The following is a 26,668-nucleotide window of genomic DNA, read 5'->3' on the forward strand; positions in this document are numbered from 1 at the left end:
ACTATAATCATAAATTTCAGTAAAATGCAACCAAAAATTAGAAATATGGGGATGGAAAAGGGTACCAGCTGTAACGAAACACATGTTAACAAAAAAAAGAGTAACATCCAACATCCTCTCTAAAGAGAGCTATCACATTCACATTGTCTATATTGCCTTCATAAACTAAATTACTGCAAGATTTAACAAGTAAAACTAATTTAACAAGAATTGAAGTCAGGCCCTGGACCAGATTAGTATTCTAGGGAACCAAAAGTTTCATTTAAGTTGTGGGGTGCTGACTGTCACGGCTCCCAGAAATTCCCCTATGTTCCCACCCATTAATGGAGTAATGTTAAGCTGCCTCAGAGCTTCAACGGGTTCCCCTTTCCCTCTGTCCCTAAAAATACAACCCTTTATCTCTTTTGGACACACGGATTTAAAAGAGTATATTATAAATATGGTCAAGTTCGTACTCCGTATATTTTCAATAACACAAGGAGTTAGCAAAGTACGAGTAGTAACTAATCAATGAAGCAAAAACTGATTAACATGGCCCATCTAATTCTGATTCAATCCACTCGATTGTGTATCAGCCTACACACAGCTACACAAGTAGTAAGGAACATATCAATTTTACTATTTCGACAACACATAAATTTCACCAGTAGCAATATTCTATTCAGGGGTATCTTCCCCTATAGTTTTTCCAAGATAAACTGAATTCTGTGTCACCTATACAGCAGTTCCAAGATCTAACTCAAGAATCATGTCCTTATTGATTGATAATTTAGAGATGCAGCAGGCTATAAAAAGCATGAACTCAACAACAACAACATACAACAATAAAAAGCAGCAACAAACAACTAAAGCATCAACCATATAAAGAAAAAAAAATAGCAATAAAGTAACAGTGGGCATCAGAAAAAGACATCAACAGCAGCAACATTTCAACAGTAGGTACAGGTCAACAGCAAACAACAAAAGCGAGACAGAAGGAATAGAAAATATTTTATGTGACCTGATTAATTGTGGCACCAGATTTAGAAGATTGCCCATTTTGGTCAAACAAGAAGATGTGGCGCACTAGATGCATCCTTTGGAGCCGATGGAATTGCAAAATCAGGAATGACAAGATTGATCCGAGGGTTAGCATCCCGAAGTTGAGTCAAAATTGCAGTTGTTACGCTTGGTGCAAGTTGTTGTACTAATTGAGATTGCATACTTTCTAAAAATTTTGTCGGGAATATGAAATCTGACTTTTTATCTTTTTTCTTCAAATCTGACTTTTTTTACACCTTTTCCTTGTAGGCGTACACGGCTTTTGCACTTATGGCGTAAAATTGCGTAAGAGTTACGGCCCATAGTGTGCATATCATCTAACATTAGGCGATTGTCTTTGTTGATCTTACTGATTTCCTATGTGAAAACACAATCAAGATTTATAGATTTGAACCACGTAAAATATCGAATAAGTATCTACTTTCTAATATCAATACAATAGGAAAGATGATAGCAAAAATCATGTAAAAGAAACTCTAAAAAACATTGTTGAGAAGATATCCTCTCATGCAAGGAAACAATCAAAGTGTCTCTTCAAATACCAATTCAATGAAAGCTGGGGTGGTCCAGTATGGTATACATGCGTCATAGAGTAACTTCACGTTCTTAATCAAAGAAATAAACATGATTATATAAAAAACAGCTCCTGAAAACAAAGGCGATCATGATAACAAAGGCGATCTAAAAACAGTAAACTGAAAGAGTGACTTTTTTGGTCATGAAACTATGTCAATATTGCACAAAAATAGTTCAAAACCATATACATAATACCTCAGCCTCTTTAGAATGCCAATATTGCAAAAGCTCTCTAAATTGAGGTTCTAAAATTGTGTCTGGCTTATGAAACCATCTTAAAGCATCAATGGGATATGCAGAGAAGTAGTTCTTCTTAGTAAAACATTTATGAGCTTTCCAGCTTCCATTGATAGCCTGCATCACCCATTCTCTTCCAGCTTCAGGAACCATAAACAAATCATGAAAATGACATATCAACATAAGCTTATTTTTTCCGGCTGATCATTAACTCCAGAGTAACATCAATAAAATCAGACTCACTGATGTATGTTGTTGTTTCTATTGAAGCTCTTTGATGGACTACTTTTGAGAGAGGCCATGTAATAGGACAATGTGACTTGAAGACGTCAACTCAACTGTCATTATTGCTTGCACTCCCTTTAACTTGATCTCAGTGTAATTGACCTCGTCAATCTTATCATTTTCCTTTATATTTCCTCTATTTCTTTCAAGCACTTATCGTTCAACTTCTTGGTTGTTTTTCGGGCTTTTGGTACATTAGTAATTTCATTAGTAATGTTGAGCTCATTATTACACCTTTCTTCAGAGCACTGACTGTACGTCTTTGAGATGTTCGTTTGATAGAACCAAGAGTGACATCTCAAACTGTGGCACAAATGTTGAAGAGCTAGCCTTATAGATCCACCCAACACTTCTTCAACCTAATTCTATTGAGTTGAGTTTGGGATAAGGTTTTCCGATTATATGGGTAAGCTTCAGCAACTCATTGACACTGACACACTGATACTTATCAACTCATCCAAATGATCTGCAATGTGGTGAGTTTGTGATGAAAAAATGGAAAAACAGGCGTGGTAAGATGCCAGTTTATCTAAAGGTCAAAATGTACAACATACAAAGTTTTGGTTTTATGATTTGCTCTCTTTCTTCCTCTATATATGCCAAAGGTAAAGAAGGAATTAATCCCATCTTAGTTAACAGGCAGCATTGTCTCATTATTTATAAAGGAAAACAATCAGCTATGCTTCACAATGTCTCCTTTTCAATAACTTGCCAACTAATTGAATTGATTTTTAAGAAGATTATTGTAATTGATCCTTATCATACTGCACATGAATACACCGATAAATTATTCAGTAGAATACGTTGTTATGTATGCTCAATGGTGTTGGCTTAATCTTAATAGTAACTCCGTTTTCAAATGTTTTTGCTTTGTCTTTGAACACCCAACGAACATACCAGCTAATGTGCTAAGTCAATTCCATTGAAAATCATGTAGGGGTACTTAATTGTGAATACAGTATTCCGCTACCAATTCTGTATCATGATCCGAAGGGCGTGCTGTACATTACTATAAAATAAGTTCCTCAAGACATGAAGGGCTCAACAATCTGGCAATGATGCTCGTGGTGGTGTCCACGGTAAAATTGGGTGTTTAAACATGAACAGTAGATCAGATATGAAGTCCTGTTGGAAGGGACAACAGAAGATATTAAATATGACAGCATGATCCTTAAATGCAGGCATGGAGGAATGAAGCTAATTAAATGCATGACATTTTTAATTAAGAAGGCGAGTAATTACACACTTAAACGGACGGTAGCACAAGGTTTCCTTGTCTACAGACATTGATGTTTAATGGTGAGTTTGTGTGCAGGCGTAAAGGATGTTATTATGCTAATGCATAAGGCCAATTTAATTTTCATTCATGTGTGCAAAGGATTCTCAATGTTAGTTTTTGAGTAAATATAAGTAGTATACTTGCTCTTTGTGTTCTCCATGTATAATTGACAAGAAAATATTCACAAATGTATGTCCACAAGACCATAATCTATTGTGGTTCTTTTTACTGAAAGTGAATGAAGCTAGATAGATTGTTAGACTGCTTGTGCAATTCATTATAGAATTAGTAACAAGTCAGTTCAAGTTAATTATGGCTTTAGAGTTAGGTTGCATCTTGTTTGATTTATGATAAACATATTACAATGAAAAACGAAAGTAGTTTATGGAGTACTTGTGGAATACAAAGAGAAGGGGTATGCTTGGTTATCAAATGTAAGTGGATCAAAATACCCCTTCCCACTAAATAATAATAATAATAATAATAATAATAATAATTCTATATTACTACCTTTTTTTCATTTTTTAAAGGAAAATACAAGCTCTAAACAAGGAAAATAAATTCCATTTGGTCCATTTTATGTAACAATAAAATTAACTTCACTACCAAATTTCAACTGACCCTGCATTTAAATATTTTTTATCTTTTTATTTAAAAATTTAAATTCCCTTCGTTTCATAAGAGCAACTACAATAGCTGGCTAATTTTTTAAATAGCTTGTCATGCCACATCATCTTCATAAGCTATAACAATTCTAACTTTTTGTTGCTCCAATGGTTAAGCTAGTTGTAAATTAATTTATTTTTAATTTAATAATAATTTTTATCTAATAAATATTTACCAAGTTAATTAGCTCTACAAAGCAAATTTGCTTGACAAAGCTAATCAACAAGATGTGCAACAATGGTATAGCTAATAGCTTAAGATTTTTTATATTTGCAAGTTAGTCCCTTTTCCCAACCATTGGAGTTGCTCTAATATTCTGTGCATTTACTGTTCATTACGCAAACTAATGCACATTTTATATCATTATTATCTAGAATTGCATGCGTGTAAAAATTATAGCGATTGAATATTAATAATGTACTCATTAAAATGAATCAAACAAGACCCCACATACATGACTATATTTATTCTTATATATTGATAATTATATCAAAGATTCTCTCTACGTGTAAAGTGTCAAAAAACCACTTTGCACAAAACATTATGAAACGAACGGAGTAATAACTTTTAATTTGAATTTCTGGTATTGTGCGCGCATTGCGTGCGCCATAAACCTAGTCATTATTATTAGAACTAGTTTCTTACCCAATCAATGTTCGGATTATGATACTTAATTTATTTGATAATATAAAATCACTTAAATTGTAATATAGACATACAATATTATATTATCAACATATTATCATATTATTAAATTGGTTAATACATGCAAATTCTATTGTTATGAATATATATACTTCCTCCATTTCTAAATAAGTGGTACACTACTTTGACTTTTTCTCTGCTCACCCACTACTTTTGACCATGTATTATCTAGTGGCAAATAAAATTAATTGTTACTATATGATACGTCGTTGGATTCGTCTCATTGTATACTTTCATAATATTAACTTGTTATACTTCCTCCGTTCTTTTAATATCGCATCACTTGCCTTTTAAGGAAGTTTCACAAATATTGCATCATTTCTATTTTAGGACAAAAAATATCTATGTTTACACTGCAAATACCCAACATACCCTTACTTTTTCACACTTACTTTTTATTTTATCTTTACATTATATGAACAATTTTGTAATTTTACGTTTCTCCCTTTTACAGTTTTCCACTACCAAATTTTGCCCCCAAACCCATATGATGCAATAAAAAAAGAACGGAGGAAGTATAATTTTTACTCATACCTAATGAAAGTTATTAATGGTCAAAGTAATGTGTGGCAAGCGTAGATATCAAAGTGTAACACTTATTTAGAAACGAAGGAAGTATACATATTATACTGGATAAAACCCCGAGCAAATGCTTGGATGTTCAATCTATCAAATATCAATAAATGAAGAATTCTTTATTTTCCACTGAGAAATTACATATTCTATAAATATTAATAATGTTGATATTTCACAATTATTAAATGAAGAATTTTTTATTTTTAAATGAGAAATTTCATAAGGAGTATTTAGTAAAATATTAATAATATGGTATTTCACAATTATTAATAACCATTGACATAAACAAAAAAAATGATAAATCAATTAATATTTTTCAAAATTATTTTTTTTCATTTGGGAATCTTGAAAAATAATGATTTTATAAAGGTAATACTGAAAAATTATGACAAAATCAATCAATTCTCAATATCCAACTTTGTACATAAGATATTCCATAAAAGAAGAATGTACGTAGTATTTAATTTGGTTTAATTTTCTAAAAAAAAAATAAAAAGTCATCCAAGTTTCTAATAACTTAATTAGAACTTAGAAGTTCGTAGAATTGTTGAAAAACTAAAAAAAAAAAAATTAAAAAAATCAAAAAGACGAAAAAAAAGAACTGGAGATTGGGAGGGAAAATGAATGGATTTTAAGAGGGAAATATTTTTAAGGGGTGAACATTGCTTTTAGTATATTTATTTATTTATTTATTTATTCATAGATGCATATATTAGGTTTGTGGCGCACACAAATGCGTGTACAATATAGGAATTCACATTATAAGCTATATATAATAAACTTAGATAAAGAAATATATGATATATTCCATCAAAAAAATTAAAAAAAAAAAATCTATATCTATCGATATTTATATCTATATTTATACTTAATATTAACATGAAGATCATAGAAAACTCACTCAAATTCACTCTCACTCATATAGACACGTGGCAAGTCATCTTCACATGGCAAATTAAATTTTCAACGAACCTTCCTTTATCTTTGTTTATTCGTTATTTCTTTCTCACATCATTACTCTCAATCTCTTCATCTTGCAACTTTTTTAGAAAAGCATCACTTTATGTTGCTACCATGTGTTTGATCTCCTTTGGATCTTGTAATTCTACTAATTATTTGGACTTACTATCTATTGTGTCTTGTGATCGTGCCTTTTAATATTACTTTCTTCGTTCCATAATTATTTGTGTATTTATTGCTCATATGCTTTCCAATATACATTTTATATCACTAATGTCTATAATTTCATATTTGTAAAAGTTATAAAAGTTGAATACTTCGTATTAATAATTGGTTATATCAATACGAATCAAACAAGACACCACATCACTATATTTATTTGTATATATTGTTAGATATATAAGAAATTTTCTCGACATGTAAATAGTGAAAATAAAAAAAAATAAAAATAAAAATAAAAAAAAAAAAAAAAAACTCAAATGCACAAAAGATTATGGTACGGATGAATTATATGAATGGTCATTTAATTTCTATTTTATTCTATTTTTGTTTCTAATCCTTAATTTCTTCTAATTTCCGTTTTCAGAGTTATAAGGCTTTAATAGGAGCCTATAATCTATTCTTATGACAAAGTCTTTATATTAATACTTGTATAGCCAACGAATAACTATTGAGAACTCGAATTTCCTAACACGATAATCATAGAATTTGATGACTTGAATATATATCTTTTGTTCCCATTTTCATGTACATTGTAAATTATACTAATAAATTTCAGCTCCTTGTGTTTGTTAATTATTAATTGATACTCAATACGTACTCTAGGGCTTATACTGACATTAGTTTAGAGAGAATAATACTCAAGGTGTAACATATAAGTTCCCAATTATAGAGTAATTTAAACATGAACTCGTACTTTGCACGGGCTTAAAATTGAGTATGAATGTATGACAGAAAATTGAGAAGTGATTTACAAGCTTAAGATTTATAAGAGGAAAAGTCCACACATAATTAGTATTATCATCCACAAGAACAAGATAATATGTATGCCCATTAATGCTAGGAATAGGAGAAGTCCACAAATCAGCAAGAACAATATTAAACGCACAGAAAGTAGTACTCCGTTTGTTTTGCCGGAAAACAAATCTAATGGAAAATGAATTTCCATGAAAATCCATTTTCTGGAGGAAAACTCAAATTTGATTTAGTTTTCCTTTGTTTGTTTTTAAGGAAATTCATTTTCCAAGAATCCCATTTTCCTTTGTTTGTTTGGAAATTTATTTTCCAAATACCCAAACTAATAATAAGAAAACATGAAAAACACCCTTGTAAATGATTTAAGAGCTAAAATTCTATAGTTATTCATATTTGATCTACAAATGTTAACCACTTCAAACTAATAATAAAAAGCTTCTACTAATACCCAAGAATACATATACCCAAGCCAAACAAACAACAAAAAAATAAGAAAAGAAAAACGGATGTATATAACAGCCAACAGCAAACCAGGGAGCAGGAGAAGCAGCTTCCAGCAGCCTGAAGCAGCAGCATAAACACCAGGCAGCAGCATAGCAGTTATAGCAGAACAGCAACATGAAGCAGGAAACAAAAGGCAAAGTAGAAGACAGCAAGAGCAAACTACCAGCAAGCAGACTTTAATGTTTATGGTCTTTGACAAACTTTTCCATCCAAAGTTTGCGTAGTGGCAAGCTTTTTGTCAAAAATGCTTTTGCAAGCATTTCGCGCTCCACCAAGTGATCAAAAGCCGCAACACGCACCCCTTCTTCAATGTCCTCCATCTTTATAATTTCGTCATAAAGCTTCTCCACATCAAGTTGATTGTTTGAAAAAATTTTAATAGCACTAACCACTTTTTGAAGTTGTGCTGAAATGTGTTCCATTTTCGATCCTTCGTCAATTCGAGACCTCTTTCGATGTGGCCTTGAGCCCAACGAGGTACCACTCTCAGCCTTGGAAGGCACGCTATCAATAGTCATACTTGGTTGTCCACTTTCCATTGAAGCATCAACATCGATGTTGGCAAATGTCTTGGAGAAGTTCCCCCGTACTAAATCATTACCCAGTACTATAGCCATCTCCTCATACACATCAATTTTTCGATTCAAAAACTTTTCATATTTTGGATATTCCTGCAAAAATAAAACGTTATTAGGGTCGTCTAATACAATAGCAAGTTGCTTGGTTAAATAAAAAACTTATTGTATGTATGTATATATAATACTAGGAATGAAGGCTACACCACCAGAACACCACACTGTACAATGCACTCACCAGAACACCTACACTGCACTCACCAGAACACCTACACTGCACTCACCAGAACACCACATTGCACTCACCACCAGCACAGGGCACTACAACAATAACAGCATACCGCAACACACCAAACACAAGCAAGAAGCAGCGCACCACCATCACAAACATTATCCCATTAATCTCTAGTAAACAAATCAACATGTTTAGAAAAGGTGTATAAAACAACACTACCTTAACATAAGTAGCATATGCTGTGGGAGATGCTGTCACCATCTTCAAGTTATCGTTCCATCCAAACCCGGAGTTGTTTTGGACTGTTGATATAGCCACCCATGCATTCCTCACAGTTTTCATATGATTCTCCACATGTTCTGAGGTGCAATTGGTTTGAAACTTCTCAGAGATAATCTTCGCAGCAGCCACAAAAGAACTTGTTCGAAAAGTAATTCCTTTGACGTGTCCTTTGACCAACGAAAGTTGACCTTTTTATCTTCTTTTATAACCTCGAACATTCACTGTAGCATTAGAATCTGAAAAAAAAAATAACATAATAACATATAAGAAATACATAATAACATAATAACATATCAGAGTAACATCCACTAATTGAGTGCTATAAGCAACAGAACAAGTTCAACTTTCTAATGTTTTATCAGCAACTTCAATTGGAGAGTCAGCAAATGCCTTATTTACATCATCACTACTGATCACTAAAAATACATAATCACTGAAAATGTTATCTTTAAAAATATAAACTGTTATAGAATATAAAATACATAATTAATGAACTAATTATCTAAAGATGCATATGCTAAGCCCATCAAATTCGAGCCTTCTTGTATACAGTCCACATCGCCGTTACAATGGGCTTTCTCTTCCTTTCAATTTGTTGTTTAACACCTTAGATGATTATCATTACATTATGCCCTAAATCTTACATTATGCCCTAAAATGTATAAAAATTCATTACTTGTTCTTTAACACCTATTCGAATATTTTCTTTCAAAAGTCCTCTTTCAACTAGAATATTACACAAATTGAAAAATGCTTGAGGCCTTATACGAATCTGACCCAAACAATGAGTATCATCACCACAATACAAAACACTATTAACAATCTCCGACCTCAGACTATCTCTATTAATATAGGGTTGCCTAATTATTCTTAGCCTTCTTGTTTTAGACCTAAGCTCGTTAAGAAAAGCAAGAGAACAAGCAATAACAGCAGCCGCAGCGCCAATAACAATGCCTTTAGTAACATTAGTCATCTATATCAATTCCATCAAAAAAACAAAAGGTTAAGCATACTTATATGTATATTAATTCGATAGTGGTTTTTGGGCAAAGTTATACCTTAGATGATTTTTGGGTAGACAATCCACGCTCCGGTTCCATAACTAATACTAATCTGGAAAAAGAAAATTATGATGATTGATGGTATTATCAAAGTGATCAATCTAACTCAACGGCAACAACATACTTACAACAACAATTAACAAAACAACAAAACAACAATTGCTAAATTCTACGAATATATACCAATGCCTCAATTAGCAAAGTAGTACATGAATTTTCACCACCAATTTCATACAGCAGCACATCATTGCACATACAAACAGCAAGCTGAAATCAATTTTGCTCAAACTACACTAGAAGAAAGCAAACGATAGAAGTCCAAACTAGAGCTGAATTTTAGCCGCTAATGGAAATTTACAGCCAACATCATAAATAAGCATATTATCGATTATCAAATAGTCACATTCATACACAGAAGCTTCATCACATTACACTGGAAGCAGCCAAAGTACATAATTCCAGCAATTGATTTTACGTGCAAACCCTAATTCCCAAATCAATAGCAAAAAATCATCCAGAATTCTTCATTATCCCCTAATTAATCACAAACCTAACCTAGAATTTCGAGAGCAGTTGAATCAAACAAACCAGTTGAATCCAATAAAGAAGCAAACAATCAAAGAAAGGAAACAGAATAAATTGGAAATTACCTTGTGAGAGCAGATCTTGAAGATAAGAGAGCGAGAGCAGCGAGCTTGAGGATGAGAGAGAGAGCAGCGAGCAACGATGGAAAATAGGAATACCTTGATTTTTTAGGGAAAATATTTGGGCCTCAATGGAAAAGTAATTTCTAGACTTATTTTTCATTTTATGGGCCGGTCCAAAACAAATAGTAGAAAATAGGAAAACTATTTTCAGGGAAAGGCTTTTCCCTTGAAACAAACAGTTAAAGAAGATGGAAATGACAATTTAACATGTTTGCCTAAAGGACATGAAGTGCAAATAGTGGAATCAGACTCCTTACTACATGAATTAAATGTTTAGATCTAAAACAGCTAGTAACATGGGCACCAAGGTGACCTAATCTGTCATGCCAAGTGTAAGAAGAGAGAGCAACAAGAGACATGGAGGAAAAGGATGAAGGTGAACTGGATGAGGTGACAAGGTAAAGTTCGCCTGAACTATATTGCATCTCATTATGATTTTCCTCGTTTGAAGATCCTTTGCAGAAAAACCAAGAGGATAAAATTCTATTGAGACATTATTATCAAGTCTGAATTTGCGAACAGAATTAAGATTTTTAGTAATATGAGGAGCCAGGAGAGACATTATGAAGGGTAAGAGAGACATTATTAGGCAAAGAAGCATGATCTGAACCATTAAATTGGAATGCTACCACCATTACCAATTAAAATAGATTTATTATTGCTTAAATTAAATAGGAGAGAGATTACCAACATGATTAGTCATATGAGAAGTAGCTCCCAAATCCATATACCATGCGAGGTCGTACTGCGGCAAGATTAATGTAGAGAATGCCTGACTTAAATCTGTAAAAGTCATAGGGAGAATAAACCTACTGCTGCTACGGGACAAAAGATGGCCTAGATATTGGCCCAAGAATTCCAGGGCTGAGATTACGTGGCTGAGAAGAGAGAGTAGGGTATGGGACCGGTGGGAGGCCCATACATTCTATTGGGCTAGGTAAGGAGAGCCCATATGCATATATATAATGGAGTGGGCGGGTATTGGTATTATTATTTGAATTAGAATTAGAATGATTATAATTATGTCTGGGTAATCTAAACGAAGCCAGCCTGACATAAAGGTGACGGGTTCGAAACTCTCCTCTCTTTTCCTTTCAAGTGGAATTAATTCGCGTCGCGTATGAACGGGTTTGTGATGCGTCTACATTTCAAGCCCAAATGGTCTTTCAAGTGAGGTCCATTAACATTATTTTCAAGCCATTATCTAAGTTCGGCTATCATATATCTATAACCCTTATAAAAGTTGAAACCCCCAACTATTCACTCTTCACTGTGCTTAGGAACAGTAATTTCTTGTGCTTTTACTCCACTGCCCCCAACATTAATGAATTGCCAATTCTGCCCCTTATTCCTAATTGGTTGATGCCTGCTGCTCTCCCACCAACTTCCTTCGATGTCTCTCTTCTCTTATCATCTCATCTCAGAGAAAAAAGGTTGAGTTGCTTTTTAGGGGAAACAAGGAGAGTGAAACCAATGATGGCGGTGAGCTCAAAACCACCGATCATACCTTCAACGATGGTTATGGGCTTCGATTCTTCTCAGCGTTTCCGATTTCGGGCGGTTGCTAAGGTTACGATTGTGGACAATGGTTTTCTGATCTCCAGGTATAATTCTCTCTCTCTCTTTTCTCTTTCTTGTTCAAATTGATCCAGTTTTCATCTATTCTCTTCAATTAGATTTTACCTTTTATATATGAATGTTAACTGTTTTTTTTTTCTCGTCCTCCTGTTTCTCTATTTTGTCTTTAAAATAGGCGGAAGGAGGAAGATGGAGCAAGGTTTGGTGGACTCGAGTTTGAGTTGGATAAACTCAGGTCTTATTGGTTGTTTTATATTTTTTTTTTATTTCATTTCTAGAATTTTTTTTATTGTTGTTGATGTTTGTTTGTGGTTTGTGGAATTGATGGAATTTTACTTTGATTGATTGAGAAACAAGATCAGTTGAAGTTAGGCGATTTTTTTGTGAAATTCGAACTTAGTATTAGTCTCCCTTGATTATAGTTCTGTTGGTTGTTTTTTTGGAACATGTTTAGAGTGTTTTTATCTTTGATTTGCATGATTTGGTGTTCTCATTTTGTGAATTTTATGATGTTTGTGTCATATGTTATATGCTTTATGTAGATATGAGCTAATTTGGGTAGGCTGGTTTTGAGAAATGGGAGATCTTGAGATGATTATCCACCTTTTGGGGCAAATTGAAGAGCAAGTGAGTGATTTTCTTATCCTGAATTGACTATTAAATTGTTGGGTTCGTGGGGTTTTTTCTGGTGCTGATTGCATTGGGCAATTGTTCTCATTCATCCTTTGTCTTCTTCTCGCTCATACCTTGCCAAAGTAGGGGCTTTCTGAATTATGGTATGCTTTTCCTCTCCCTCCCCCCCCCCATCCTCCCTTCCTCCCTTCCTCCCTTTTTGGGTAGGGTGTTTCTGCTCAGGTACATGTTTCAAAGTGTTTTAATACATCGTTTTTAGGTTGGTTTGTATGTATTTGGGAGGGATGTCTGTGTACAGATTTGTCTATGTCCAAGTATTAGCTTTTTAACTTTAATGCATCATATTATTGGTCCAAAACAAGTGTTAGTTATCTACAACTCCTTGTTATTGTATGAATATTTAGTCATATGCTATTAAGAGTCACAACTTGCATGTAGCTACTCTTGTCACCTCCTGTTTGAAAAGTGGAAAAAAAAAAAAAAAAAAAAAAAAAAAAAAAAAAAAACTGCATTTAACCTCACACTCACTCTCATCCTCACGGGCCTCACCCCCTCACAATTACAGTCAAGTGCTGAACTGTCATCTTTTTCCATACTTTACCATTGATATAAATGCATAATCCTCTATTTCTTGTAATTTTGCGGGTTGTAAATAGATTTTTGTTTTAAATTTGTTATGGTGGATTGAATTGATTTTTTGCTGTTGCCCTCTTCACGTCCAAACTACAGTCAATGTTGATATTACCGGACTCCTGGGAAGCAAGGATTTTCTCTTGGTTATCTCTTAGTCCTTAAATTTGCTTTGGGTTTTGTATTTTAATGCTTATTTTTCTATCAAATGCGTGCAAATTTTGGTTTTAGTTTAGGCATATTGTGGCTTAACCGCCTTTGTTCTAAGCTGCAAGTCTTTTCAGATTTAGCTGTGCAATTGTTTAGTTAATTGAATTTTTTTCTAAGATTTGTTTGGATTCTTAATAGACTTGGTTTATGTTTAAGCAATTTGTCTGTGTGACTGTTATTAATTGTGAAAGGTTCTATTGTATATTAGATTTCTTTATTTCATCTAAAGAAATAGTTTAAATTTGGTAATATGGAATGGCTGAAAGGTTCACTTGCTTATTCTTTGTAAACGTCTTCAGGAAAAAGCTATGCATGATGCTTGCTGCTCTTACTGCAACCTATGTCAAGTGTTTAATGTTGTTATAAGTAGTTTGGTTTACTGTTGAAATGCTTAGGTTCTTGGAATGCAGTTCAAGAACCGTTGCAGACCAATCCAGATCTAGAGGAGGGTTTTTGCTGAGCTCTGTTGTGCCGTTTATGGTTTCGTAAGGTCTTACCTTATATACTCTTGCTACTTTTATAGATTCCCCTGATTGCCAATCTTACATCAGACCATCAGGAGAAATGTGACGAGAGATTTGAGTGTTGTGCTATTTTGGTTTTTTTTTTTTTTGGCTCTGCCACTTAAGCTTGTATACAGTATAATACAATGGCCCTGGATGTTTTTCGTTATTTGCCTTCTCTGCATATATTGAGAGGACAATCGTTCTTATTGATGCCTTTGATCTTTCATGTCTATAAGTCTATTTATTTACGGAAGACATCAAGCTCTGCAATATTCTTCGGAATCCATGCCTCTATTTCTGTTGCTGTGTGCTAATGCATGTGTAAAATTTGTTTTGGTTGTAATACCCGATACAAATTCGCTAACATAGTGACTAAATTGCAATTTTCAGGGAAGGTACAGCTTTTGCTTAAGAATTTATTGGCATATAATAATATTTTGCCTCAAAATTTTGTTCAATTTGATGGCTGCATTAATTAATCAAACCTACAGTGTAATGAGACTTCATTTTTCATTGTGTGTTGCAGCATTACTACCACCTTCTTATGTGCTTGAAGGAACCCCAAGGCAAAGGCTTTGAGTTGGCAAGAAAACATATTTTATCTAGCTTATTACAGCTGGAACAAATGCAAAAATCAGCTGAGTTTCTGAGGTCTATAGGATGCTTGACAATATTGTTTTGTTAAGTGTTTTGTGTATTTATTACAGTACTTTTTTTTTTTTGGGAATTTTGATGATTATAAATTGCTGAAATTATATTTATTATTATAAAATACTTATTTTAAATTATTACACCACTTGTCTTTTCTGGAAATTTTACACACCATATTCAATTTGACAGTAACATTTATCACCACGTTATTTATCAGAATAGTAACTTTAGGCTTCTTCTAAGGTGGAATATTGTACCAATCGATTTCATAATCTCGAGGTTCTAGGGTCATTTAAGTCAATAATTCTAAGTACTATTTCATAATATGCAGTTTAATAGAATTATTGATGTGCTGTGGATACCATATCTGTCTCCTTTGTCTTTCTTGTTCTAATTGGTTCAATTTTCATCTCTTCTATTAGATTTAACCTTTTATATGAATGTTGACTGTTTTTGTTTTTTTGTTTATTTCTCCTCTTTTTTCCTTTTTTTTTTTTGCCGTTATTTTTTTCTTATCCTCCAGTTTCTCTGTTTTTTCTCTAAAATAGGCGGAAGCCAGAAGGAGGAAGACGGAGCAAGGTTTGATGGATCTTGTTTTAGAGACATTATGTTGGACCCTGTTGTTTTATCTACTAGCTAGGTGCGATTGGCTAATGGAAATTAATTTTTTCTTGGGTTTTCGTTTAATTTTTACGATTATGTTGAATATTTGGGGTTTAATTTTATAGAACATTGTTGAATTTTCTAGGGCATAAAGTGAAGAAAATCAGGAGGAAGGAAGAGAAAGAAAGAGAGAGGTTTGGATCTTAGAGAATCCCGGCCATGGTGCGTAATTTTTCATTTCTAGCTGCACATGTTGGAGAATTACAGGGGTTGGTGGTCATGATTGAATTAAAGAAGATATTCTTGACCGAGTCGTCAATATTCATGCCCAGCTGAGTTCATTCGAATCTAATTCAATGTGATTATTTTCTTTTTCTTGTAAATATGTTATTATTTAATTGATCTGTTTAGTTTAATTCTGTTGCTCAGCCTGGTGATGTTTTATTACTCCATTATCATTTTAATCAATTTGGCTAATTTTTGGGAGTTTTGTGATTATCTTTTGAAACCTTTTTTAAAACCAGTTTTGTGATTATCTGGGTGTTCTTAAATTACTGTGAAAGTTACGGTTTTTATTACTTCAAATGGTAAACTTTTTAATCAACTTTGTTTTTTATACAAAAAAATCTTGGGTTTTTAACTATGTAGATGTTTAATTACAGGTACAAGAAGCTTCTATCAAGTGTTAACTTGACGAAGGATTTTATTTTTACAGCTATACAAATCCAATTATACAAAGCTTGCAAAAAAAAAAATATATGTGCAGCTCAAGGATTTGGTTGGAATCGGTTCATGGGCTTTTTAAGCAAGTATGTAACTCATACTTTCTTCTTGGGCTCTACATTGGTTAAAAAAAATGACACAAATGAGTCATGGGATGTCGGTGACTCATAGTTGGTATCTTAATAATCAATTTGATATTCTGATGTTTTCTTTTTTGAATGGTTTTGGGATATTTGCGAGGTTTTAATTTTACATGTACATTATTCTAGGTTGTTATTTTTTTTTCCTTTATGTTTGATACCTTTTGTATGCCCTAGACACAATTATATAACTGATGACATGTTATTGAATTTTGAAGATTTTCCTCTATGATATGAACCGTAATCAATTAATATAAATGAAGGACTTGGCTTATTTTGTGTTTTTTTCTCTTAATTTCCTATTTATGTTGATTATTGAACAATGCGGTATTGATTTCATGATTAGTATCCTGAATTGGTTGAATCAATTTTCTGTAGGCTGAGAAGTTGTACACAAAATTGCAGTTTTGGGTTGTTTGGTGAAAAATCTCATTCTATAAGTTTTAAAATTTTTCCTTTTAGTATTATTGTAAAACACATATCTTGGAAAACGGCTTGATGCAATAGAGCTGGAAGAGTTTCAATATTGACGTTGTATAGTGGCCAAGGAAAGAGAGTGATGTGGATTGGTTATTAATTAAGATTTTGATGTGCTAAATATCATAGGTAGTTTGTTGTAACGTGGATAGCGTTTAGTAATCACTCAATTATTGATTGGTTGGTCTAACAAGCTACTATGCTAGCATCTCTAATTTTAATAATCATTTTACACTGCCAAGTTAAAGAGTTTTGGTATAGCATAGTGTATGCTAATGTGATAAAGAGTTTTAAGTGAATGCGTAAGGTCTAGCTTATTAAATTCATTTAGCTTAGTAGTTATGTTAAAAGGGAGCTCTAGAGTTTGTGGAGTGACCTTTATTAAAGGGACAAGAGATGAATGCATAGTTTAGGTATGTGAGTTGTGAATTACTCGAAAACGAAAGGATAACTATGGTTCTGTTATCCTAAAAATCAGTTAAGCTAAACAAAAATAAGTTAAATTTAGCTAATATAAATTAAGTTTAAACAAGTAGAGGTTAACGAAGCTTAATTGAGTCGTTATGTTGTGAGGAAATTTGTGTCATTGAGTGAGAATATGAAGAAAAAGCTAAAGACTTTTCTCTATCAGTTGGAGGGTTAGGGCTCTCAGAGGGTGGAATTGAATGCCTAATTATAGAGAGACTGAGCAAATGTAGGGAGCACTTTTTGTATGTTTGTATGATAACTTTCTAGAGCTTCTGATCAATTCTTGGGATTTGCTATCCTGTTATGCAGGGATCACATCATTTTTTAGCAAGGCTGAACATTTTTTTCGATTAGGAGAATAGCTTTAAGGGGTGGGTGAGCATGCATATCTGATTATCTGTTCAGACAGCTTGTACACGATTCATAATGAGATGATGTAGTGATGATTGTCCTATCTAACTTTCTTGGCATGCTATATTTAATTTTTGTTTCAATTCAAAATTAATTGCATGATAAAAGGGTCGTTTGAGCCAACAATTCTACAATGAAACCCAAATGGGGATAGTACTATAATCTTTTCAGTAGTTTTTAGCTCTTAGGAAGGAGTCATGCTTGGTAACGATGGATGATGAATCACTTTCAGATTTAGACTATTCGACAAGGATAGAGATGGTATGAATTCTTCTTTGTTTATTCATTTTGATTTTGGTTTTCTGGTCATTTTGTATCGTATGATGATTTAATCTTGTGTAGATCTTGTTTTGGGTTTTTTTTGTATTACCTTTTACTTGCCTAGCTTGATTATGTTGGTTTTAATTAGGAATTGATAATGTGATTGATTGTATTTTATACTTGATTTAATTATGTATGATTAGTTTGGAAAGTATGTGGGATTATAGTAAATTTAATATGTGGTTGGTTTTATATGATCTAATTGGTCTAATGGACCTGTTCATTATAAGATCTAATAGAGTCTGTTTCCTTATATGATCCAATGAGTCTGTTTGATTTTATATAAATAGGAAGTCACCGTCGAGAAGATGTCAAAATGGAGAGAAGAAGACTAGAGGTCATTGTTGAGAAGCTGATATTCGGGTATGTTTTGTTCAAGAACGTGGACTTCCAAGCTTTTTTAACTCCATTGAAGTTGAGAGAATGCTTTAGGTGTCGACAATAATTGGTATATAAAGTAATCATCTTAGTAAACAAGGGTGATGTAGCCCTTTATTGTTTGATTTTGTAATTATAAACATTTGTGTCGTAATATGTTTAGTTGTTAACTACTACTTAGACCAATGTTCTATAGGAAAATGTACATGGAAATAACTCAATAGTCAATAAATTTGCCTAATTTCTAAGAGTTATGTTTTTTTGAATGTAATCAATTCACCAAATTTCCCTGTTATATACAAATATCAAACTTTCGTAAGCAGGGCAATGCTTTGGAATGAGTTTAATTTTTTTAGCATAAGTAATAAGGTGTTTGCAATTAGTTTAATTTTAAAAGTATTATAAATCATTGTCCTTGGTATTTTAAAGTGTAATCTGATTTTAATTTTGCAAAGTCTAATTATATTTTAATTTAAATTTAAAAGTGTAAGTATAACCCATTGTGAAAACATTTGGCAAATTTACTTTGAAAATGTTTATGGCTTTTTTATCAAAGGATGACCTATTATCCAAATAAAACCATATAAGTTAATGATTATTATAAGTTGGAAGATTAAGAGTATGAAAATGAAGAAAGGTGTCGTCCAACAGTCAAATAACAACAAATAAAACATAAATATTAATATACATTTACAGTATAAGTCAAGTATTACACTATAATATCAATTTAGTAGTGACTTGGGCATTAATTATGAATAAAGAATCAAACTTATTTCTAATGAGTAAAATTACGAAACACGTTATATACATATGTTTTTAAGCAGGACGCTGCTTTTACCATTCACATGCATACAAACCTAAACACATTACAATCATTAAAACATATCCAATCAACATTAATCAAACTTGCATGCATTTTAATAATCTTCAAGATAACATATTTATTAACATGAACAAAATTACATATCATAGCGTTGGGGGGCGCGCGCATTGTGCGCGCACCAACAACTAGTTAGTAATAAAAGTCATCACTGTGTTATTTACTCCCTATGTTCCATAATTATTTGCGCATTTACTGTTAATACACTTCCCAATGCACATTTTATATCATTGATATCTACATTGCTATATTTGTAAGAATTATAAAAGTTGAATAATAATGATCAATTTATTAAGACGAATCAAACAAGACCCGACATGACTATATATATTTATCTTAATATGTTAATAGATATATGAAAGATTTCTTTTACATGTAAATAGTGGAAAAAAAAAAGAAAAAAAAAAAAAAAAAAAAAACTCAAATGCACAATTGATTGTGGAACAGAGGGAGTATATGAAAAATATTCTCAGTATTATAACAACTTTTATGTAGTACATAGCCGACTATACAATTAATGAAATTTATGCAGTATGAAAAGTTTTAAACAGTCTAAGAAAATATTTATGCTATAACATTATAAAACATAGAAGTTTAACTTACATATCCGCATGAGATATATTTCTATAAGGTTTAGCTTATTATTCGTGAACATAGTAACTTATTTTATTTTATTATTTTCATCTTATTATTTTAATTTATTTCATCTTATATATGGTTATATTTAAGAAGCTAAATATAAAAATAAAAAAATGGATCAAGTATTTATTGCATCAAACTGCACGTGAATCTATAATAAAATTTCCAAATTATTTCCATTATAGAAAAAGTAATAAATGTTTATATGTAACTCTTTAGGACTACATATATCATCATCCTTAATATTAAGGCAATTATAAAATCAACTTTACCATTACCATTTACTTTCTAATTTAGAAGTACATAAAAAAGAAACAAAAAAGAAAAGCTTTAAAAAAAAAAGAAAAAAAAGAGAGAAGAGAGAGATAATGGCGATTGGAGCGCAAAGACGAGCAATCAAGCAAGGAGCAATGTGGTATTAGATCCAAATTTTGTTTAATTAGTTTTGCTTATTAAATTAACTGATTTGATTGATTGATTTAGATTATTATGATTTGATACCTTTATAATATAAAGGTAACTCGTATTATAATGTCTGCAAAACCTAGATTTTGCTTGAAAACCACAAAACAAATTACATTTTGCTTGATTGATTTTGATTATATTGACTGATTTGATACATTTTGCTTGAAAACCACGAAACAACCTTGATGATCTATAGATAAATCATTTATTTATTTATTTATTTTTTTTACAACCAATAATCTTAAAATTACAATTGAAGTATCATCATCATTCTCTTCATTTCATTGGCATCATCATCATTCCTCTAAAGAAGACTTGTGCACCATCTATGATATTTTTAACCTCTTCCAACTTCTTGATAACTTCCTGATTTTTAGAGTTGATTCCAGCAGCAAATACCAAATCCCAATATCTCCCTGTTGTACAATGTTTCAGAAAGTTACACTGTTAGGATAAGCATTATTATTAGTAATCTAGACATCATAGATTGTGAATAGACAAAAGATTAAGTTCTACTTACCCAGCATTAAGTTGGGCTTCAGCAGAAGTATACTGAATTACTGATATCAGGAAATTTATTTTTGTTTCTTTCAGGCTATTTCTTCGAAACCAGTTAAGCACCAGCACAACAACAGAAAAATTCAACTTCGTTCAGACATCGATTAAGACTTTCAAGTATATAAACAAGCTAGAGTTCAACCAGGAGACTGAATCAGGATTCACTATACACAATTTAATAGGAAGGCCATTAATTGAAAGGCCCCAAGCAGCAAATTATCAGGTATTTATATAATACTAAATACAATAAACATTCTTCTTTTAAAACAAGGGAATTAACATTTTTCTTTCAATGCAGGAGAAAGCGATGCCAGAAGAACTGCTGAAAGAAGTAAACATAAACTGGAGGTGTTTGGATAAGAAAGGTGAACGGGCCCAACACAAGTTTATTGCGTCACGCTACAATTTCTATGCAGTGAGACAGACCCTACTCACGAGCCAGGAGGACTACTTTCAGGCAGCATTGAGGCTGAGAAAGGAATTCAAATTGGACATTTTAGTCCCACAAATTGCTAAAGCTATTTCTTGTCAACAAATCATTACACGTGGTTTCGTTTGGGAGAGAGTTTCATCAAAGGAATTCAGCGCAGAGTTGGCACTAGCGACCAACTCTGCTTTTCGACTCGTTTTAAGAGAATTCAACAATAGTCAGGGGGTGTTTGAGATCGAAATGAAGTTGGATGGATCTTTGAACAAGATTCCGCCAACACGTGCAAATACATTAACACATAAAATGGACGACTATGTTCTTGTATGAACCTCCACATGTAAACAAAGCCAAGCTAGACAGAGAAGGGAGACTACAGGATCCAATTGAAGCACCTCTTTGGGCTGTCATAGATGCATGGGAAAGGGTTCATATGGACAGAGACTTCTCAGATGATGAGCAGGAACAAGAAAATATTGAAAGCACACAAACCGATGCATCACAACAACCATTTTTTATGGCAAATGACCATGAGGCATCAACATCTAATTCCAATGCTATGAATAGCCAACATCAATGATGTCATCAACACAAACACACAAGAAGAAGCTGCATATCAGTTCGAGGTGGATGCAGATTGAGGGACAATGAAGAAACTACTTGGACAACATTAACTGCCACACATAACCAGCCTTTTGTTTTTTTTTTTTTTAATGTGTAAGGGACTTATATTGTTTAATCTATTGTTGGTTAGGTGTACCTAGTTTACTTAGTAGCAACCTTTTGGGTAGGGTAGTTAGTGTTACATCTTTTGTAAAGGGACTCGTATGTAACTGAATTTGATTTGAATGAAGTCCAATTATTAAAGACATTATCTGAACTTTGAATCCATCAATCCATCAGAGGGTTTTTTATTCTCATAAACCATCAACAAACACGATACCTCACAGTCTGTGACATCATAGACTGGAGCAACACGTGTTAGGAAAAGTTTTATTAATTGAGTCCCTTCATCATATGGATTTTGCCCTTTTATGAATAAATGAAACTGTTCATGAAAATAGAGGGACACGAGGGAAATGAAGGACATGAGGGACTCCACATGTATCAACAATGAAGGGACTCCACATGTATCACCAGCAAGAACCAATAAGCAATGAAGGGACTCCACATGTATCACCGGCAAGAACCATAAGCAAACCACATCAACTAAGCAAACCACATCAAACAACAACTAAGTAAACCACATCAATTTACAGTAATTGAGACTATAATTTTGTTAGGATTACTAAGCAAACCACATCAACTAAGTAAACCAAATCAAACAACAACTAACCACACTACATCAATTTGATTTATCTGGACTTTAATTTTGCATTCTACTAAGCAATCCACATCAACTAAGCAAACCACATCAAACAACAAACACAACATGCTGGATCAACAACAACAAACATGATTCCACACTATAGCCTAAACAGCATAACACACATGCTGTTTCAACAACAACCACACACATTTCACCAACAATTATCCACCCTGCCAGTTACCTAGGTTACTGGCATACAACATGATTAATTCTTCCACCACCTAAACAGGATTCTAAAAAAAAAAAAAAAATTTACATACAAACAAAACAGTTAGGGTTTCTTAGAAACAGTTACCAACGCCAAAACTAAGGCCGTTCAACGACTCAGAGGGGGGACTCCACGTTCTCATCATCATCATCGCAAGTAATTTTGTTAGGAAGACCTTGACGCCTTCGAAATGGAGACAGATAAGAACCCGTAGGGGGTTTGCCACAGAACTGGGCTTGTTCAAGAAAGCAATTGATGACCCAGACCCAAAAACCAAACCCTAATTCCTCTTTTTCGCCCAATTGTGTTCCCTGAAACCCTAATTCGTCAACGGGGGTGGGTTTTGGAGTGGTTTCGTCGTGACACTTTAACCCTAACACCACCGTCCGTTGTGTTTTAACCTCAGAAACAAACCCCTCATCTTCACCCTCACGGGAAACGATAGGGGAGGACCCAGAACCCATAGATCTGACCACTAAACCAAGAACTTCCCACAATTTGGGACTCATAATGTCACGCCCTTTGCCGGAATAGTACAAAGAACAAGGCCAGAACGACCCTGACTCAAATGCATCCAAGAAAGCGTTTATCATCCCCTGCTCGATATCATCCTCTGTCGCGAAAATCGCAATGTGAAGGGGGGTTAAATTCATGACATAAATTGGGTGAGAAAAAATGGGATTCAACAATGGAGGGGAGAGAGAAAAATTATCGCAGAGAGTATAAGGGGACTCAACAATGGAGGTAGAGAGAGAAAGTTAGGTGAGTGAAGTGTAGAAAGATCTGAAAAAATAAAGGTAGGAGAGAGGAAAAAAAGTGTACAGAAAATTAGGAATTAAATTGGCACAAAGATCAGAAAAAATACGAGGGTAAAATAGAGAGAATGAGCTACAAGACAAAAGTATTTGAGGATATATTAGTAAGTTCATGATATTAATAGTTGTTGGGAAAAACAAATGGGGTGATCATTTTGGGACTAGAATTAGGCCAAAAGGGTCGAAGTTTCGGGGACGGAGGGAGTATGATATATTACAGTCACTATGTCGATACAATTCAAATGCATTTTTAGTAAATTCAAGATTATAAGTAATAGTCAAGAGTTGTCATGATCCAAATTCATGATTGAAGATAAGAGGTTGATAAAGAAGAAGTGCTTATGTGCTTATACGATTATATTAAATGGGTAACAACCATGATCTTCATCCACCAAGTGCTTGAAGTCTTCTGGAGTGCCATATCGACAGCTTACAGCATACATGTTTGTAACCTGTACCAGTATATCCAGCAAGTTATATAGCAAGTAAAAATAAAAAGTTAATAATGGGAAAAATATAACACACTTGACTATACTTCTCTCATACAGACAAAGATGCGCTGCATAAGTGAAATTTACAGTTAGAAGTTGAAATTGAAAGGAAATCTAATATATATTGGTGCAAACAGAAGTCGACTAGGCAAGTAGGCATTCTCTATCTGTGAATTGATTTGTCAATTGGGTGGCAGTATATAAAGCATTGTAGTCTAGGAATGAATTAGCACTGGTTATATCTGGGATTGATGATAAGCATCTCCTTTATATCTGTGACTATAGTGCTGCTATGCTAAAGCAGTTTAACAGATGGTTGAACATTCAGGCACCTCAGAGTTATTTGCTGATGTGATCCAGTGGATCAAACATAGAGGTAGTGCACAAGTCTTACACACAGTTATGGGGGCAGCAATATAGTTAATATAGCATGCAAGGATGATGCTCTGTGGAATCACAGTGACTCAAGTTGAAATAATTGTAGAGAGCAGGGTAATAAGCATTCTACAAAAAAGATATACACCAAGGTTATGATATAGGTCAAGCTATAGCCTGCAAATAGGTTGGTTCCTTGGACAATACTGGATCGCTTAAGAAAAAGGACAAAATAAATAAAATAAATAAAAGATGATACAAAACATCTACAGAGCATTAAGTTAAATAGTAACTTCGCATTAGTATAGCTTAATGCTAAGGAAGCAAAAAGCACACAGAACAGACAAGATGTGTTTTCCATAGAGTCTAACAGAACACAGAAGAACATGAGGGTTTCATGCTTTCAAATGCAAACAGCAGCCAGGGTAAGAAATGGTGAAGAATGAAGTGGCATCCCTGGACAGTGCCCCCACATGTACTTTCTTACGTTCAATCATCAAACTTTGAAGAGTTCCTAGCACAATTTCCACAGGTATCTTTCACATTTAAAAGTGACACAAATAATGCATCCCTTGAAAAAGAATTAAGTAGTTGTACAATAGAGCTACTTATAATATAATCAAAACAACAAAATCAACTTGGACAAACAAGACAAGCTCTGCCAACTTCTAAGCTTCTGACTTACTGTTCAATCATCTTCCTTTTTACTCATAATAGCTTATTATAAAAACAAAGAAAATACTCAGAGTGTTAACCATAAATTAATCATAACACAATGTAGAAACATCAATATGGCAATATGCATATAATCATCATTCAAACTTAACCTGGTCCAAAGCAACTTCAACATCATAAAAGTAAACCCGTCACAATCAGCCCACCCCAAAAACTCTTCAAGAAAAATTAATACCCACAAATAAAAATCAAATCTTGAAAGAAAACCATACACAATAAGATCATATACCAAGTGATATCCCACAATAAAAATATAATTCAGCAAAACCCACAATAAATTTCGAAACTTTTAATGAAAATACTACCAAAGTAGATCAGATTATCAAGCCATATACCACAGTAAAGATAGAACTGAGCAAATTCCACATTAAAAAAACAAAACTTTCTAATAAGCAGACCAAATTAGATCAAATTAAGCAAATTCCAATGAAAATCATTCCAAAGAAGATCAGATTATCAAGCCATATACCACAGCAAAGATAGAATTGAGCAAAATCCACAATAAAAATCAAAACTTTTAAAAATCATACCAAACTAGATCAAATTAAGCAAATTCCAATGAAAAATCATACCAAATTAGATCAAAAATCAAGCCATATAACACAAAAAAGATAAAATTGAGCAAATCCCTCAATAAAAAATCAAAACTTGAATGAAAAAGCATGTGAAATTAGATCAATTACCAAGCAATATTCCACAATAAAGATATAATTGAACAAAACCCACAATACAAACCAAAACTTTAATGAAAAGAATAATAGTATAGATCAAAAATCAAGCGATACAGCATATAATTGAGCAAATCCATAATAAAAATCAAAACTTTGATGAAAAGTATATCAAATAAGATGAAAAATCAAGAAATAAAAATTCCCACACAAAAAAAAAAAAATTAATAAAAATAAATCAAATCAAGCAATCCCAGTTGAAAGAAAGGAACAATCTCGAATCCAAAATAAAAAAAAAAAAAATTAAATAAAAGGGTCAAATTTTTAGTCTCCTCTTCTTGCTCGTTAATTTAATTGAAAAGTTCTCTTATATTTTTTATCAACAACAATTAATTAAGAAAACAAACAAACAAGGAGGAATCTAATCCTGAAATCACATAGCATACCATCTTCTTCATCTTCATCTTCATCTTCATCCTCATCCTCATTTCGATTCAGCTTCAAACAATAATGATTGAATTGGATTGATTGATCTCAGAATCATTCAGATTCAAAAACCCATTTCTATATTAGAGAGAAACAGTGTGAATTCAACAACAGGAACTTGGTTTTTTTATTTTTCTGATTTTTGACATGAATAAAAGA

At 32.9% G+C, this 26,668-nt stretch overlaps 2 protein-coding genes across 20 annotated transcripts; one reads left to right on the forward strand and one right to left on the reverse strand.

The window, feature by feature from the left end:
• Positions 1-7,304: 7,304 nt before the first annotated feature.
• LOC110698817 lies at positions 7,305-10,775 on the reverse strand. Of its 2 annotated transcripts, XM_021876335.1 has the most exons (4): positions 10,608-10,775; positions 9,955-10,009; positions 8,834-9,132; positions 7,305-8,475 (listed from the first exon to the last, which is right to left on the reverse strand). In XM_021876335.1, exons 3-4 carry the CDS (start codon positions 8,954-8,956, stop codon positions 7,981-7,983), a joined length of 618 nt encoding a protein of 205 aa, XP_021732027.1. In that variant the 5' UTR covers positions 8,957-9,132; positions 9,955-10,009; positions 10,608-10,775; the 3' UTR covers positions 7,305-7,980. The 2 variants fall into 2 exon arrangements, with proteins under 2 accessions (XP_021732027.1, XP_021732028.1); XM_021876336.1 differs by lacking the exon at positions 9,955-10,009.
• Positions 10,776-12,041: 1,266 nt separating this feature from the next.
• LOC110698818 lies at positions 12,042-18,643 on the forward strand. 18 transcript variants are annotated; one of them, XR_002506805.1, is made up of 7 exons: positions 12,049-12,268; positions 12,418-12,477; positions 14,111-14,616; positions 14,748-14,872; positions 15,421-15,512; positions 15,621-16,284; positions 18,306-18,643. XR_002506805.1 is itself a non-coding variant. In XM_021876337.1 (5 exons), exons 1-4 carry the CDS (start codon positions 12,138-12,140, stop codon positions 15,455-15,457), a joined length of 318 nt encoding a protein of 105 aa, XP_021732029.1. In that variant the 5' UTR covers positions 12,054-12,137; the 3' UTR covers positions 15,458-15,512; positions 15,621-16,610. The 18 variants fall into 18 exon arrangements, 1 of the variants encoding a protein (XP_021732029.1); XR_002506801.1 differs by having other exon boundaries at positions 12,053-12,268; positions 14,111-14,872; positions 15,621-15,833; positions 16,138-16,284; XR_002506803.1 differs by having other exon boundaries at positions 12,053-12,268; positions 14,111-14,872; positions 15,621-15,833; positions 16,191-16,284.
• Positions 18,644-26,668: the final 8,025 nt, after the last annotated feature.

Source organism: Chenopodium quinoa, unplaced genomic scaffold, assembly GCF_001683475.1.
Source record: "Chenopodium quinoa cultivar QQ74 unplaced genomic scaffold, ASM168347v1, whole genome shotgun sequence".
In the NCBI taxonomy this organism is placed as follows: domain Eukaryota; kingdom Viridiplantae; phylum Streptophyta; class Magnoliopsida; order Caryophyllales; family Amaranthaceae; genus Chenopodium; species Chenopodium quinoa.

Excerpts from the sequence above, each read along its gene's own strand:
- LOC110698817 (XM_021876336.1), bottom strand. The coding sequence starts at position 8,956 with ATGAAAACTGTGAGGAATGCATGGGTGGCTATATCAACAGTCCAAAAC. Across the intron at positions 8,476-8,833 it reads CATATGCTACTTATGTTAAG|GAATATCCAAAATATGAAAA; the intron begins GTAGTGTTGTTT and ends TTATTTTTGCAG.
- LOC110698818 (XM_021876337.1), top strand. The coding sequence starts at position 12,138 with ATGATGGCGGTGAGCTCAAAACCACCGATCATACCTTCAACGATGGTT. Across the intron at positions 12,478-14,110 it reads TTTGAGTTGGATAAACTCAG|GTTCTTGGAATGCAGTTCAA; the intron begins GTCTTATTGGTT and ends TGAAATGCTTAG. Across the intron at positions 14,201-15,420 it reads GTTGTGCCGTTTATGGTTTC|GCGGAAGCCAGAAGGAGGAA; the intron begins GTAAGGTCTTAC and ends TCTCTAAAATAG.